This window comes from Xenopus tropicalis, chromosome 3, assembly GCF_000004195.4.
Source record: "Xenopus tropicalis strain Nigerian chromosome 3, UCB_Xtro_10.0, whole genome shotgun sequence".
In the NCBI taxonomy this organism is placed as follows: Eukaryota; Metazoa; Chordata; class Amphibia; order Anura; family Pipidae; genus Xenopus; species Xenopus tropicalis.
In genome coordinates, this window is record NC_030679.2 from 59,814,919 (window position 1) to 59,832,555 (window position 17,637).

General features: G+C 37.5%; 1 protein-coding gene across 1 annotated transcript in view; it reads left to right on the forward strand.

The window, feature by feature from the left end:
• Positions 1–17,637, forward strand: part of lgr5 (leucine-rich repeat containing G protein-coupled receptor 5) — a 107,275-nt gene that overhangs the window by 43,921 nt on the left and 45,717 nt on the right. The window contains exon 2 of the mRNA XM_002940173.5: positions 3–74. Within this exon, the coding sequence (XP_002940219.2) occupies positions 3–74 (72 nt within the window). The remainder of the gene's footprint in view (positions 1–2; positions 75–17,637) is intronic.

Consider the following 17,637-nt stretch of genomic DNA (forward strand, 5'->3'; position numbering starts at 1 on the left):
AGTGATCTAAGTATGAACAACATTACCAATCTGCCTTCCAATGTAATGCACAACCTGCACTTCTTAGAGGAGCTGTAAGTATATCTTTAAAATCTTGGTTGGGTTCGGGCAGATACTGATTTTGTTTGTGTTTGCTGGCCTAGTGCTATCAGAACATCCTTAAAGTGAATGAGGGGGGAATGTGCAGATATAATTTAATGCAAATTAAGAAAAATGCTAGGAAGTCATGCAAAAGTCACAATTAAAACATTATCTGTTAAAATCATGTGTTATGTGTTAAAACCCTGTATTTCTATAGTGCTCACACATATACAGAACATATTACAGACATTGTATATCATACACATCAGTTTCTGCCCCAGTAGAGTCAACAGTTGCCATTTTCAAACACATTCACATTCTAGCTTTACTTTTTATTGGGAGCCATTTATTGCTGTCTGTATATTAATGAACCATGGGATAAACAGGGTTACCCAAAGGAAACCCATGCAGACACAGGGAAAACATATATACTTATGTAAAATAAGTATACCAACATAATACTCCGCTGGTTGAATTTTGATTGCCACATATTACTTTATTATGGCACTAGTGCTTTTCAGATGATTGTTGATCACATTTCCAAGGGGCAAACTTATAAAAGAGTTTCTTCCAGCTCTTATAGGTGATTGCTATCTAATACACTGATAGATTATATATATATATATATATATATATATATATATATATATATATATATATATATATATAATTATATATATATATACAGTGGTGTGAAAAACTATTTGCCCCCTTCCTGATTTCTTATTCTTTTGCATGTTTGTCACACAAAATGTTTCTGATCATCAAACACATTTAACTATTAGTCAAAGATAACACAAGTAAACACAAAATGCAGTTTTTAAATGAGGGTTTTTATTATTTAGGGAGAAAAAAAATCCAAACCTACATGGCCCTGTGTGAAAAAGTAATTGCCCTAATAACTGGTTGGGCCACCCTTAGCAGCAATAACTGCAATCAAGCGTTTGCGATAACTTGCAACGAGTCTTTTACAGCGCTCTGGAGGAATTTTGGCCCACTCATCTTTGCAGAATTGTTGTAATTCAGCTTTATTTGAGGGTTTTCTAGCATGAACCGCCTTTTTAAGGTCATGCCACAACATCTCAATAGGATTCAGGTCAGGACTTTGACTAGGCCACTCCAAAGTCTTCATTTTGTTTTTCTTCAGCCATTCAGAGGTGGATTTGCTGGTGTGTTTTGGGTCATTGTCCTGCTGCAGCACCCAAGATCGCTTCAGCTTGAGTTGACGAACAGATGGCCGGACATTCTCCTTCAGGATTTTTTGGTAGACAGTAGAATTCATGGTTCCATCTATCACAGCAAGCCTTCCAGGTCCTGAAGCAGCAAAACAACCCCAGACCATCACACTACCACCATCATATTTTACTGTTGGTATGATGTTCTTTTTCTGAAATGCTGTGTTACTTTTACGCCAGATGTAACGGGACACGCACCTTCCAAAAAGTTCAACTTTTGTCTCGTCGGTCCACAAGGTATTTTCCCAAAAGTCTTGGCAATCATTGAGATGTTTTTTAGCAAAATTGAGATGAGCCTTAATGTTCTTTTTGCTTAAAAGTGGTTTGCGCCTTGGAAATCTGCCATGGAGGCCGTTTTTGCCCAGTCTCTTTCTTATGGTGGAGTCGTGAACACTGACCTTAATTGAGGCAAGTGAGGCCTGCAGTTCTTTAGATGTTGTCCTGGGGCCTTTTGTGGCCTCTTGGATGAGTTGTCTCTGCGCTCTTGGGGTAATTTTGGTCGGCCGGCCACACCTGGGAAGGTTCACCACTGTTCCATGTTTTTGCCATTTGTGGATAATGGCTCTCACTGTGGTTCGCTGGAGTCCCAAAGCTTTAGAAATGGCTTTATAACCTTTACCAGACTGATAGATCTCAATTACTTTTGTTCTCATTTGTTCCTCAATTTCTTTGGATCTTGGCATGATGTCTAGCTTTTGAGGTGCTTTTGGTCTACTTCTCTGTGTCAGGTAGCTCCTATTTAAGTGATTTCTTGATTGAAACAGGTGTGGCAGTAATCAGACCTGGGGGTGACTACAGAAATTGAACTCAGGTGTGATAAACCACAGTTAAGTTATTTTTTAACAAGGGGGGCAATCACTTTTTCACACAGGGCCATGTAGATTTGGAGTTTTTTTTCTTCCTTAATAACGTAAACCTTCATTTAAAAACTGCATTTTGTGTTCAATTATGTTATCTTTGACTAATAGTTAACGGTTTTTGATGAGCAGAAACATTTAGTGTGACAAACATGCAAATAAGAAATCAGGAAGGGGGCAAATAGTTTTTCACACCACTGTATATATATAATCAGAGAGAAAGAGAGAGAGAGAGAGGCAAAAGTGTTAACAACAGGTGCAATGCAATATGTTTATGCCCACAATACACCTTGCTACTCCAAGTTATACCTGCAGTTCACTGACACAACTCTTAGAGCAAATGTTCCCACTGCTCCACAGTCCAATGGCAGTGAACTTTATTTCACTCCAACCATCACTTAAACATGGTATATGGTAATATTGGGCTTGTTTGTGTTCCAACTGACCATATGCATTTGTAAAAGGGAGCCTGGATACTTTTGGACCAATAGTGTACTTTCATAGCAGCCACAAAAGGGTTAAAAATTGCAACATCTATTAAACAACACTTTATTTTTATACTCCTATCTAGAGTGTTTTTTTTTTTTTTCAAACGCTGTCCTTCCACTATTTCAATGTAAAAATAAAATCCTTGAGAATTTTTCCTTCCCTATGAAGTAAGTGAGTGATTATGGCACAAAAGGTTGTATAAACATACCATAATCGTTCAGACCATCACTCATTTGTGCAACTGATATGGTGAATATGATCTCAATATGAGAACTAACAAATGGATTCTATTTGTTTAAAATGTGGCACTTGTTTTTTGTGAAATTAAATAAAGGATTAATTACAGCAGGAACAACCCTCATGTCGGGCGGGATTTATTGATTTGTGTAACTAGGTTTATTCTATCAAAATTGAAACAGAAGAATCCTATTAACGGTCTATCTGACTTTGTTAAATCAAAATACTATCTTCCAGATGGCCAGTTAAACTTTTGCATCATATAAAGTGATTTTCTTTTAGACACAAAATATATAGGAATAAATGCTTTTGGTTCATTCAGCAAACTGTATACTAGGCCTGTCCTTTACTATTGTGGTCCTCAGTATCTCGCAAGTTTATTTCCATAAATACAGTTATCTAAATATTGCCATGACTTCAGGATCTATCAGATACTCTTATCAGTATCCAGAAAGGGTAACAGTGGTTCTGAGGATTAGCAGCTCAATGTATGAAATGGTTTGCAGACAAACCATGTTTATCTGTGGTGCTGGGCAGTGAAAAAGGACCCCCAAAATTGGGTTCTTCACAAGGTGTCTCTTACTCCATATACAAAGGTGCAGTTCATCTGGTTCTCTTTAGTCTTGTAGTCATTGTGCACATAGGTTTTAACAACCAGTAAGGCAGTGGTCCCCAACCAGTGGCTCTGGAGCAACATGTTGCTCACCAACCCCTTGGACGTTGCTCCCAGTGGCCTCAAAGTAGGTGCTTATTTTTAAATTCCTGGCTTGGAAGCAAGTTTTGGTTGTATAAAAATCAGGTGTACTGCCAAATAGAAACTCCTGTAGGCTGTCAGTCCACATAGTGGCTACCAAATAGCCAATAACAGCCTTTATTAGGCAGTCCCAGAAACTTTTTTCATGCGTGTGTTGCTCCCCAACTCTTTTTACATTTGAATGTGGCTCACGAGGGGAAAAGGTTGGGAACCCCTCATTAAAATATGCGTGCATACAAATTTTATGGGGACTCCTCAATCACCATGGGTGCTGGGGTCATAATTGATGCTATAGAACAATGTATTATTGACCTTGTTTAGGCAAGACTGTCTTTCTTTGCTTAGGCAAGACTCTCAGGCTTTCACCATTAGTACATATATGTTGGTCATTTGTTGAGTGCTTTCATTTTTCTGTTCATGTTGTTCAAGTGTTTATCTTGGATAAGTTTCAGGATATTCTCTGTGCTCGGGGTACTTCAGGAAGAGGAATATTTAGCTACATATGTATGTATTTTCAGGTTTTTGCCATGTTTTATTAAGGTCTTATTCATATGGAATCAGGGATACACTGAATCCAGGATTCGGTTTAGGATTTGGCTAGATTTCATCCCTTTTTCAGCCAAACCAAATCTGAATCCTTAAAATCATGTAGCTTTTTGTCACATGAACAGGGAAGCTTTAACTCTTCTTCTAATTAGCATATGCAAATTAGGGTTTCGATTTGGTTCAGGATTCAGCCAAATCCCAGAATAGTGGGTGTGGTGCATCCCTATATGGAATCATTCATATGAAGTATGGTTTCTTATCCCTTAAGGGTGTCTTGCTACCTCGACTATTTCTCATAGGGCTCTTTTTCTGGGTATACATTTATTTTTAATGTTTTCTAGTAAGTAGCTGGAGTAAGTCTTATATCTTTTACTATCCAGTTTTTATTGAATTATTATTTTTAAATGACCTTTCCCCCAAGTTATAGTGCCAGGCTATGTTTATACTCAGTTTTGTTACTTTGCCTCTACTTGCCTCTAATAGTGTGCATTCCCTTTTTCTTTCAAACTTTTCTGTTTCTCTCTTTATTTTTTTTTTATTTCTAGTTTTCTCTGTCATAATTCTGGTTCGTTTGCATCTTGTTCTGCACCTGGAATTACTTTCTGTGTTCACCTGTGGAGGTTTCATTCTTGTTGGATCCTTTTTGGAATGTCGTTATGTTTTGTGATTCAGAACTGGGGGAGGGGCCCTCTAGACATTTCCCCGAGGGTTCCAAATATTTGTTAAAAAATCAATTTTTTTATAAGATTCGGTTGGATGATCTCATGGTTTATCTTGTGAAAATTCCATTGAGGTCTATGGGGAATTGGGAAATTATATATAGTCAATTGTAGCTGGCTTTACGTATGATACAGTTTTCTTTTATTCTTGATAGCATGCCACCATGATTTTACAATCTCCTTCTTACTTGTCAGCACAAGGATATATAGAAGTCTAGGCTTCAGCAATTTCTGGAACCTTAAGGTCACACTACATTTTTATAGGAACCATTTAACAAAACACATGGCTACATTGATAGTACTGTCAGTACTGTATCCTAGGGCTAGAAATGTGTATTTATGATGCTCAACAGTACTCATAATATGTATCTTAAATAGAACATTTTTATTTCTTGAGGGAATGTGATTTGACCATACAGTAAAAGCCCAGTTTCCAGTTCCTGAGGAACACTTGGATCTTTATACACCCTGTCTACTTCCAAGCTGTCATTTTCTTTCTTTCTTTTCCAATTTAATATGCAAGCTTGTTAAAGAGCCTGACTAATATTGCTGAGTACCTTGCATGAAACCAGTTATTGAGCATGTCATTTATCTTACAATATTGTTAAACAAAATATTTAAAACATTTCTGTCCTGATTTTTCTCACCATGTGTGTGCCTCTAATTATTTATCAATTCCTGGAGCTAAACAAGCTACAGTTGATCACTAGATGACACCAAAACCTTAAAAAGAACAGAGCAGCTCTCTGGCATGCAGTAGCCACGAGGAATTTCACAGTTCCCAGCATTTTTGCATGTTAGTGAAAATGGCATTTGTGTATCAGAAGTTAGTGTTCTTATATATTTCAGATTTGCTGTGAAATTCATTAAATGGTAAAATAAGAATTTACAACTTGCCTTTCTGGATAAGTAAATGTCATTGGTACCTATATATGTGAGGCTACAATTTTATTGTTATAGTTATTCCCATCTCCTGTTTAAACCACTGCCTGCCAGCTGGGGTAAAAAAGACCCAAACATTCAGATAGCTGCTAAAATACCAAACTGTAAAGCTGATGAACAAAAAGCTAAACAGCTGAAAACCCATAAAAGAAGACCAATTGCAAATTTACAAATGTCTACATCATACCAACATTAATTTAAAGGTGAACTACCCCTTTAACAGGAAAATGATTCTGGGGTTCTGCAACAGCCCAAGGCCACCAAATTCCTTTAGCAGTGAAGAGCTGTGCCTGAAGATGCCCACAGTAGCCCTCCATTTTCTTTTCTGCTGATTTACAGAATATGCACTGGGTTGCTGTCAGCTACCTGAGCCTGGGGACCGACTCACTACATACTTGATCTATTTTGGCTGATTGGCATTGTAGGAATCTGACAGCAGGTCTGTGAAAGAATATTACCTTTTGTCTCACAGTAGAGAACAGGTACACTGGTTCAAAAACAAAACAGAAAAATAAATCTTACTCCTGTAAGGTGTCTATCTAAACATTGGTTTCTCTTTTCAATTCACTGATCAGCTACTTTGGTACCAACTCACCATAACAACTGATACTACCTTAGCGGTCCTTTACCTGTTTTGTTCAGAGCATGCCCCTACTGTGTTACGACTCTCTAACCCCTGCATTAGATCTTTCATGCATTCCACCCCAAGAGAATTCATAAATTTTCTCAGCTCTGTCTTTTCTATTTAGTTTGTACTCACAGTGCTCTCCCAAAGCACCAAACGCAGGTGGAATACATGCAAGATGTGTGTGAGAGCCCTTAGAGAAACAGTAAGTTGGAGGCGGCTAAATGAAATCAGATTCACCTGCCTGCTGTTAATGCTAGAGATTCTGACAGAGATACTCACTCTGCCGATATAAATGCAATGTAAAAGTCAGAAACCAGTGGATTCTGCATCAGAATTAAATAATTATTTATATAGCATAAGCTTCTATGGCAGATGAACGTTATTTTCTACTTCATGATTTCAAAAAACCCCTGAGCTTATCATCTCAATAGCTGCCCAGCCAGAGCACACTGAGCATGTGCGGTGTCACTGACATTTAAATGATGGCCTAACAAGATCCAAAATCGGCAGCTCCCATGGACAACTTTAAAGGCCTGAATCATTGCTGTTATAGGGCTGCTGAACCTCTGATTCAGTAAGTTCCGTATACAGTATAAGATACAATGTTTCAAAACATGTTTATTTTTAGTTTAGTTCTCCTTTAAAGTCATTGAAGTTACTTAGAAGGGGTGCAGCACTAAACTGGGCCTCAGGCAACAGTAGCAAGTACTTGTTTGTGCAGATCTAGGGTTGTATGAAAATTCTTTGTTTCTGATGTTTAAACAAAGTGCCGATATCCTGTCTGATTAGAAAGGCGCTAGCAAGAAAGGCGGAGGAAGGACTCCCGGAGTGTTTCCAATAGTAACTGAAACTTTGAAACACTGCCTGCTAAAGCCTGACTGAGGGAGCGAAAGTATCTGTGAAGTCCAGTGGAGAAAGCCAAAAGAATATGCTGCCAAAAACAGTTGAGCATTGTTCAAAGGGGACATATCCACTTTCTTCTGTGATATTGAAGAGTTTGTTCTGCTTACACAAAGGTAGGGCGCAGCTGGCAAGACTCCAGGTGATTCTGTGTTCTTCGCTGCCATTGTTTAGTCACTAAAAGCAGGTGCATTTACAGAACAAGAGAGATATGAAGTGAAAAAAACACGCTGCCGAGAGGATCCAACTAGGTGGTGCCACAGGCAATCCGAATGCAAATTCACTTCATTAAAGTTCCAAATATCACCCTTCTAATATTGTAAGGAAGATAAGGAATCAACATTTAATCTAAATTGAGTGCAGGTGCAGAGAAATCTTTGAAGCTTTTATTTTAGGAAGATGGAGAGAATTACTCATTCAAAAGCTGCCTAATTTGGCCGGCCTTACGGGACTCCTAAAGGAAATCAGCCGCTTGCACCAAATAAAAAGCTTTATTTGCTTTTAGATAGTCTGCTGATGTCTCTCACATCATTACATAGAATCATTGAAGTTATTTCACTTTTATGATAATGATTATAATTTGGTGTTTTCATTCTCTTTAACATTTGCCTGGCATCTCAGGCCACTCAACATTTTCAGCCTGGGCTTTAAGCCAGCCAGGGGGCTGCTGGGGAGATGCTATTGCTATTACTTTTTTCTGTAGCCAATCAAATTAGTGCTCTGTTTATTTGTCAGTAAGATTTAGGCAAAAAAAACAAGTGGCCGGTAGCGATCAAGCAACCACAGCTTGTGCTGCTGTAATGTGCTGGTAATTATGCATTTATAGGAATCTGAACACTGTTGCTGAACTACACTATAATCAGTTGTTGCAGGAGTACAAATCCTAACATCCCAGCTGTTGTCCAGTAACAATAGCGTTGTATTATTTAAGCAATATTATTAGATAAAACTTCCCCTGCTTTCCAGAGACTGCAGATTTATTTAAATAAAAGAGAATCCTCCAATGAGAATCCCACCTGATCTGTGTGTTCTTTGCTCCTGCAAATGGCTCTGAAAGCATTAAATTCAGTTTCACAAAACAATGAAACACTAGTCCTCCCTGGTGATGTTTGATTGCAGTGTAATGTCATCAGCAAAAATTACACTAGAAACTCTGTATGCAAAATATACAGCAAGATAACTGATCTAGTGCTGATAAGCAGCATTCTCTTTGGTGGTACTGTGCTGATTACAGCAGGATGTGTTGGGACTAGCATTGATCCCATTATCGTCCAAACACATTGACACCAGAACGACAGTGTAAAGTTGGGGGGCTCCATACCCCATTGGTTGATGTGGAAGCCAAAGGAGAGAGATAATACTCACTACTGCATTTTTTTCCCAGCATAACACACTGCATTTTGGCTTCTTTCAGTGAAACAGACTGCAGGAAAAATTCTAATATGCCACTGCTGATACTGCAAATTTTGGGTGAAATAGTTTGCTCGTCCCAAAATAGTTTGTGCCTAGTGATATGCGAGTCTGTCCCATTTCGTTTTTTTTCACTGCCAATTTTTTTGTGACCATTTTTGTGACCATTGGAGTCTATGGGAACTTATTTGTGGTGAAACCTGTCAAAAAATGTCACTAATCACTAGTTGACTAGTCAGCCTGAGAAATGTTTCACAGGTGAGCATAAAGAGTGGAGCTCCACTATTACCTAGAAGTAGGAAGGCTAGCAAAGCAGCCATTACTTCCATTAGGAGCTTAATATGGTTGTCCCCACACTTTACAGAGAAATTTGCTACTAAGCATGGAATTTCATTTATTGTATTGTATGCTGTAGTAAAAAAGTTTTTATATGAGCGTTTAGTCATATAGATAGGAGCTGCCATGTTGTTCTTCAGTGGATTCATCAGTTATATATTATGAATAGGCTCTAGTTGATAAAAAGGTTGAGGTGTTTTAGGCTGTACCCTAAACCACCGAAGCCACACATATTTAGTCCCTGATCCGCCCAAAAATCTACCCACTCTTTAGCTAAGCCTCATCCTTAGAAGTGAAGGTACATGAATTGGAATTGTATCACCTAAATAGGCACAATCAGAAGGTATGACAATCTCTCATAGAAACACACAAGTTTCAAACATATAACATTTTAATTTCATATTACTCATATCATTATCTCCAATATCTTTGTTACTGGCTTGCAGATTCTGCCTTGACTGCTTGCCAGAAATATCTTTACCTCCTCCTGTAGTCCAGCTATAGTGTGATGATCCTTCCTTTAAGAAGCCAGCAGGGTGTGACCTAGCAAACAAGGAGTTCTGTTCCAATTACTTTGAGGCAAGTGCAACAGAAAACAGCTGGAAATAAAAAAGAGCAGGTAGGAGGTAGTAGTACTGTAACCCTTTCTTGGCACTGATATCCAGGGCCACACCTGGGCACAAACAGGAAAAATCCCAAGCCTCCGCTAAGTGGGAGATTTGCGGGGTTTGGAAAGTTTATGTGCCTCCACCCAGGGCTAAACCATATACCAGTGGGCAACAACTCCCTGGGAACTGCAACAGCAGTGATTAATATACCAAATGTAAAGGAAATAAACCACACAATTGATAGATATGAAATAAATTGTATATATATGCAAGATGCAATGAAATGAAAACAGTGAATAACAGTTTCAACATAACACATATAATATTTGACAATATTCCCCTTTGTGTAAGATATGTCCACTGTCACTTTAAGAACCTTGAGTGTGCACACTATTTGTCTGCGCAAGTTAACTCCTTGTATGAAGGTAGTGGTAGCAGAGTTATGTGTTGCAGCACCCTGGGTTGTGTAACTGTAAAATCTCACCAAACTCCCGGTGGCAATAAAAGGGGAATAGATCCTGTGGGGCAGAGCAGAGGCAGGGAGCAGTCTGGCAGCTTTAATCCTCGCTGAGCTTGAGATGCTGGGGAAGAGAAAGGCTTCTTGGGATCCTGATGGAGATTCACTGCAGATGTCATGGAGGCTGATGGGTAATCCCACATCCAGATCCAGTGTACACGCTGGCAACTCACTACAGGGCTGAAGTCCTAACTATCCTACAGGGATTACTGCCCTAACAATAGCTCAGGCCTGCTGCAGTAATCCCATTCATTAAAGGGCTGAATGGGAAGGGTTAACTAACTCCCTATGCTCTGATTATGGGGTTCCCTATATACTGTAGATAGTTGTTCTACAGGTGGAACCCTAGCTCCCTACTTGTACAGATCACAGGAACACTCACAGGAAAGATGGAGAAATCTTAGGCAGCTCCCAGTATTACTGTGCAGAGTCCATGCTTTCCTTCTCCTCTCTTGGACAAGAGCTACCTCACTTTCATATCTTTTTGGCTCCAAACCTCTTTCAGCAGGGTCACAAGGTCAGAAGCAAATCCCTCCTGCTGATTGGGCCAGGCTGTGACTGGGATCTGTCACTTTGCAGTACAGTCAGCAGCCATGTTTTTGGTTGTCCCAGATTTAAAGTCACAGGGTTGTGTGTTCAGGGAAAGTGTAAATTAGCACTTCCCAACAGTACTTTTTAGCATCTTATTTGACGTAAATGTAAACCATACAGACTTGACACAATAATATGCCTATGTTTTTTCTTTCCCTTAATATTTTTATTTTATGCATTCATATTACTTTAATTTTTAAAAAATCAGTTAGCAGAGAAAAACAATGAAGCATTTTTCTGATTAACCAAACTATATACAGAGATTTATCCGCTCTGCTTTCTTAGTCAAAATTAAACTTTTTTATGAAATAGCAAGGAAAGTGTTCACATTTGTTTCTGCTTACTGAGCTTGGGGGTATCCTGTATGATCATCCTTTAAATAAAGATGTTACTGAGATACTAATGAATAGGAATATCTAACTTCAATAGAAAAATATATAAAACTGAAAACTGTACAATACTTCTTACAACAAATATTTCGAGAGATAAACATATTTTGCCTTTTAAAATCCGTTTTCTTCATTTGTTGTGTGTTTTGATATGTGTGTCCTGTCAGTGCCCTAAAGAAAGGAAATATACATTTGGCGTCTTAGCGAGTCAGGCCAGAATCCAATTAAAAACAAATCAAGGGTTACATTTCAGAATGCTTGTGGAGCTGTTGAAGGATAATGAATAGGTTCCAGATCATTTCTGGAAGGTAAATACAGTATATTGGACTCCAGCAGATGACCTCATCTGTTAGGTCCAGTGAAGAATGAGCAGATAGTATCTTTGCTTGTTGTGATGATAAGTGTTTCATTAAAATGTCTTTAGATTTATCCAGCTGCATGCAACTTCATTTTTATCTTTTTCCTTTTATATCTGTCTGTATAATAGTGCTATAAGAAAACCCTCATAATATTATCATTTGCTTAATTATATATTGAAGGATTCCAGCAAAGTCAGAGGACCCAAGGTTAAGAACAAGTAAGCCACTGTGTATCCAAGCACTTTTTTTAAAATCTTAAATTATAGTTCTTAATTGTTAAAATATAGTAGTAGTAGTACAAACACAGGGGGACTGACATTGTGAAAATTATGAATGCATATACACAGTAGCAAAGATTCAGTGGCACATGTTAAAAGACACTGAAGGATGGATGTGCATAATACAATTGATTGGTATTAGCAGGAATAGGCAGAGCTGCATGTATAATTCCTTCTGTGTTTTACTACTTGTTGCTTCATTTCAGCCTATGACCTCAAGTACCTTTTACCAAGTGCGTAAGAGTGGAACTGAGAAGGATGTGGAACCAAGGAATAGTTGACTCTTTTCAGCCAAGGCAGAAACTAAAAGCTGTTTAAAACATGTTCTTTTCCCTAAGTGGTAGTATGAAAGAGAAAGAAATTATAGGTGCATATGCTCTACATTGTTTAAGAAATGAGTGAATGCTTCAATAGACTGAATCACTTCTTTAGCATTGCATGCATGTAACATAAAGGCAGAACCGGTCTGCTTAATTTCTAGTTAGTGTTGTACATCTGTGTGGAGAAACAAGCTGAAAAACATAATAGCAATTTCTCTTCCAGATACAAACTGCCATGCTTATATGTTGCTCTTCTGTATTTGAGCCATACTTTTGGCATGCCTTGACAGTGTACATGCTAGGCGATATCATGCTGCAGGCATAGAGCCAGACACACATTGTAAATTCTTTCATCATCAGACAGAATTTTGCGATAATGCAAGGCAGTGCCCCACAACTTACTTTTTAAACAGACAAGATACACACAAAATCCCTTGCTAGAAGAACAAGACAGTTATTGTTCAGTTAACCACCCACTCATAAAAGAAAATGCTAACCTTTGTATTCATAAATCATCCCATACTATGTCTGCCAATTAGCATAGGCTGGAGTTACCATCTAGCATCTCGCACAGAAACAGAATATGTCATGTAAAATGCCTCTCAATGAAAGACTTTTGACGCATGGGCAGCCACCAGACATTATTATTTTTTATCTGCAGTGCATCAGCTTAGAGTTAGGAGTGTAAAGCTTAAAGGCAGTGGACATGTATAGTCTCCTTATACAATAAGTTCTTAATGAATAGAACTACTGAGCACATATTTCTAACCAATGGGGCCATATAAATAAATACTGCTGGGATTTTTACTGAATCTTTCACTGAATAATTAATTAATTAGTTAACATATTACAGGTTTGATAGCCAGCTCTAGACTTCTGCTATGAAAGTTTTGAACTCAACTGTTGTTTCTATCACAGAACAGCAAAACCTGCAGTATGTGTTCCATCCCGATGTTTATGGTTATGGTGTAATTATGTTTTACAATAATCTCTGTATGGAAGATGACTGACACAGTGCTAATAATAATAGTTTTGGACAATGTAAACATTAGTAGTAGAAATAATGTGTAGTGTTGTGCGCTGTACGATGATAGTTGGTATTGGGGTATCAATATTGATTATATAGGATTAATATCAGAAAGGTGACCATATATTTGTGATGAATGGGCTCAGCTGAGGCCTTGGTTTTTGATTCATGGTTAAACTGCAACTTACAGAATAACGTGCAGAATCTACCAGCTATCACTGGGAGTTATAGCGCTGAAAAGCCACAGTTGTCTGTCCAAAAAAAATAAACAAATCTTTTTAAATATTCTGACTCACTATTTATAATGGCTGGTTGGTAGATCAGATTTTCTATACGGTCAGACTTATGGGTTTATTTATCAGTTTTCGACTTTGTGAATTTGACAGTTTTTTTCTAATGCCAATAAACTTGCATTTTCAAAAAATTTGAATGCTTTCTGATTTATTAATATAGAAAACTCGTTCAAATAAAAAAAAGGTGAATACTTCGAATTTTCAAGTTTAAAAATGTTATTATTGAACTTTATTTACAATAAATACCAATAATTAGAGTTTTTGAACCATAACTCAAATTTTGGAAGTTTTAGCACACAAAAATTTACACGCCTCACATGATACTTTGTCCAAACTTTAGGGTTTGATAGATGTATCATAAATGTTTAATGGCAAAACATCTGAAAACTACCTTGTTATATTGTCCAACTTAAATGGCCTTCAAACGCGGTAAATTTATTTTTACTCAAATGTATTACGTACACTAAGGGGGTGGTTTATCAACATTTGCATACAATTTTTTGTTCATAATTTACATTTTTTTGCGATAAAACTCCCAGTGTTTGAATTATGGTTCAAAAACTCAAACGTTCGATATTTATTAAGTGCAAAGAACCTGAATGTAAAACTCCATTCTTCTAATTCAAAACCATTTTTTTATTCAAAATTTTCAAGTTTTAAGAGGGTTTTATTAGAGCTTGTAAACTTACAAATTTGTAGGAATTTATTTGATGAGTTTCTCATATTTGGATTTTTAAAAAAATAAGCAAACATTTTATATTGTAGCACTCATGCCGTGGTTATGGTAACAGTCATTGGGTACTATTACTATTATGGTTTACACAAGTTAAAAAATATAAACCAGTATTCAGTATATATACTGTATAATCTATAATTGGTAATCATTATAGTTAATATACCATTGCTGGAAAAACATATGCTACCTAATTCTGCATTTTATGAGTTCTAGGTTTTCAAGAGATATTTATTCTATCCCCCTTTCTTTTTTTTTTTGCATATAATTTGATTTTCTTTCCCAGCCACTAGTGACACGGTATGAAAGAGGTTAAATTTCACAAGTTCAATATGATTGTAAAGTTGTAGGCACATTGTAACCAGACATAATAAAGCTCAACTGTGTAAAGAAACAATTCCCTTCCGCCATAAAACAAACCAGGAACAATATGCCTTTTACAATTCAATCATTTGCAGCTCACACTTGTAGATTACTGCAGTATGCCAAACCAGGTTTCATTCTCAGGAAAGATTTAAATTTAATACTACAGATACATTTTTCCCAGATTTTTTTCACTTTGATATTTTACAGCTGTCTTTGTTAAGCGCTCAAGTGGAAACCATTTCCAGGGAATCAGAGAGATTCTTTACACAAACCTCAATTTAAAAGTGACCAGGTCATTTTCCTCCCATTGTGTTTGTGCTTATTGTTGTAGGCACGTAATGTCAGTGGATTTATATATTTTAATGGAATTTGTTGTTTATGCATTAAATTGGTTGGAAAGTGCTGAATTAGTGAAGTGTTAAAAAGAAATGGTGAACAAACATTGATATAATTTACTATCATTTCTACAGATAAATTCATAGGGATTCTCAGCAGTGATTAACAAACGGATGCATTTTTTTCAAGCAGATAATGTTATTGCTGAAATGCCAAGCCCTGCTGCACAGTCGATTTTTTGAGTGCAGAAAACAAATGGTTATATCTAAAATGCTAGATTTTTTTTTGCCATAACCAGGGTTCAGTAAAAAATATTGCGCATTGTGACCCTCACCCCAAGGGGCACATTTACTAAGACACGAATCTGAACCGAATTGGAAAAATTCCGATTTGAAAACGAACATTTTGCGACTTTTTCGTATTTTTTGCGATTTTTTTCGGCGTCTTTACGACTTTTCGGAAATTGTCGCGACTTTTTCGTTACCAATACGATTTGCGCGAAAAAACGCGAGTTTTTCGTAGCCATTCCGAAAGTTGCGCAAAATCTGGCGATTTTTTCGTAGCGTTAAAACTTGCGCGAAAAGTTGTGCCTTTTTCGTAGCGTTAAAACTTAAAAGGTGCGACGTTTCGTGCAAGTTTTAACGCTACGAAAAAATCGCAACTTTTTTGCGCAAGTTTTAACGCTACGAAAAATCGCCAGATTTTGCGCAACTTTCGGAATGGCTACGAAAAACTCGCGTTTTTTCGCACAAATCGTATTAGTAACGAAAAAGTCGCAACAATTTTCCGAAAAAATCGCAAAATACCGATCATTACGAAAAAAACGCAATCGGACGCATTCGGCCAGCTCGTGGGTTAGTAAATGTGCCCCCTAGTGTGACAAGTTACAGTTAGCCATAATGATTATAATATAATATAATAGAGGATTCCTGTCATTGACAGCCTTTGTTAATTAGTGGGAATCAGCAGGCAACAAACATGGGCTTCATTATCTTTTAAAAATGCACATAGGTATTAGTTATAATCACATGCTTCTAGTGGTTCCTGATGAATGTGTGCTATAGGCTCAGTTCTGTACAAACTGGAGGAAAAACACTGGAGTCTGGGGTCATTAGAGTGCTTTGGTCTCCAGCATGCCTCTCCATCCTCTTCTCTTCGAGGAATCATTATTTAAGAAAACCACACACAGGACATGCAGGTCAACCAAATAAGTTTCGCTGTGTGTGGGGAGTGGTCACCGATTGACCATTTTGAATAATCAAAACCTGATGTGGTTGCATCCAAAATGATAGCAAAATCCATCCCACAGCTGACCCATTCGGGGCTTGTAGGTGGTTACTGGCTACCACAAAGGCTAACCAACAGTTCCACAAGAAAAAATTCTGTGGAAGTGTGATGAAAAATGTTTTGTGTTGAGAAATTCTTATAAAGTTCATTCAATTACTAACAGAGCTGTATGACATTGTGGGTTGCCCTCTGAACAATCACATTGGCAAATGAACCTCTGCTGTGATTACCCCAGAACTGGAAGCATGCCATACAACCAACTTTGTGTGGCCAGTTCACATGCGATCCAGTCATACGACCCAAAGCACAAGTACAATACACCATAATGGCTTTAATGTTATGGAACCAAGATAATAATAACATACCCTTTTTATTATTTTACATTTGTCATTCACTAAACTTTATTTGCATATTATAGCTTTAGCCCAATTGCCATAACTAATTTAACCACTATTATCATAGTTTCAAAACATTTGTTTTCCAACCCAGTTATGTTGTTCTAATATAGTTTGGTTGAATTAAAAAAAACAGCTATTTAACTGGATTCCAAACTAGATTGGATTTAGTGTGAAACAGACAAAAGAATAAACAATACATATTGATCTTACAAGCCTACAGTTTTTGAAACATTTTCACTTTACTATTTAGGGCTCTGGCATACGGGGAGATTAGTCGCCCGTGACAAATCTCCCTTTTCACTGGCGACTAATCCCGTGAAAATGTTATCCCACCAGCGAAAATGTAAATCGCCGGTGGGATGGCATACGCGGCGCAATCGCGGAAGTTGCCTTGAGAGGAAACTTCCACAATTTAGTTGAAATCTCGGCGCCGCGTATGCCATCCCACCGGCAAATTACATTTTCGCCGATGGGATGGCAATTCGGGGAGATTAGTCGCCCGCGAAAAGGGAGATTTATCACAGGCGACTAATCTCCCTGTGTGCCAGAGCCCTTAAGGGCTTTTGTAGTCATCTTGATATGATCAATAAATCTGAATGTGACCTGATCATATATATATATATATATATATATATATCATACACATAACTGAACTTACTGATTTGACCTGACAAAGATGAATGAACATTTGACTTATGAAGGAGGAAACTTGATTTCCACTATAAGCCAGTTGTGGTTCTCTAGATTCAGTGGCTAGTGGCTGAAACGTATTATCTGAAAGATTCTTAGGTCAGTTTATTAAATACAGTATACTTTTAGTTGCTAAAGTGTTCTGCATTTGAATTAGCAGCTGTTTCACCCAGTCTCTCTATTAGCTGAGGTCATGTTAGGTTGTGAAAAACAATATGCTTGGTCTTGTTCCAAGTTTGGACTCTTTTGCCCAGTGTCAAAAATCGCTAGAATTTTGAAAGACCATGTGGCACAAAACAAGTTTGCTTTTA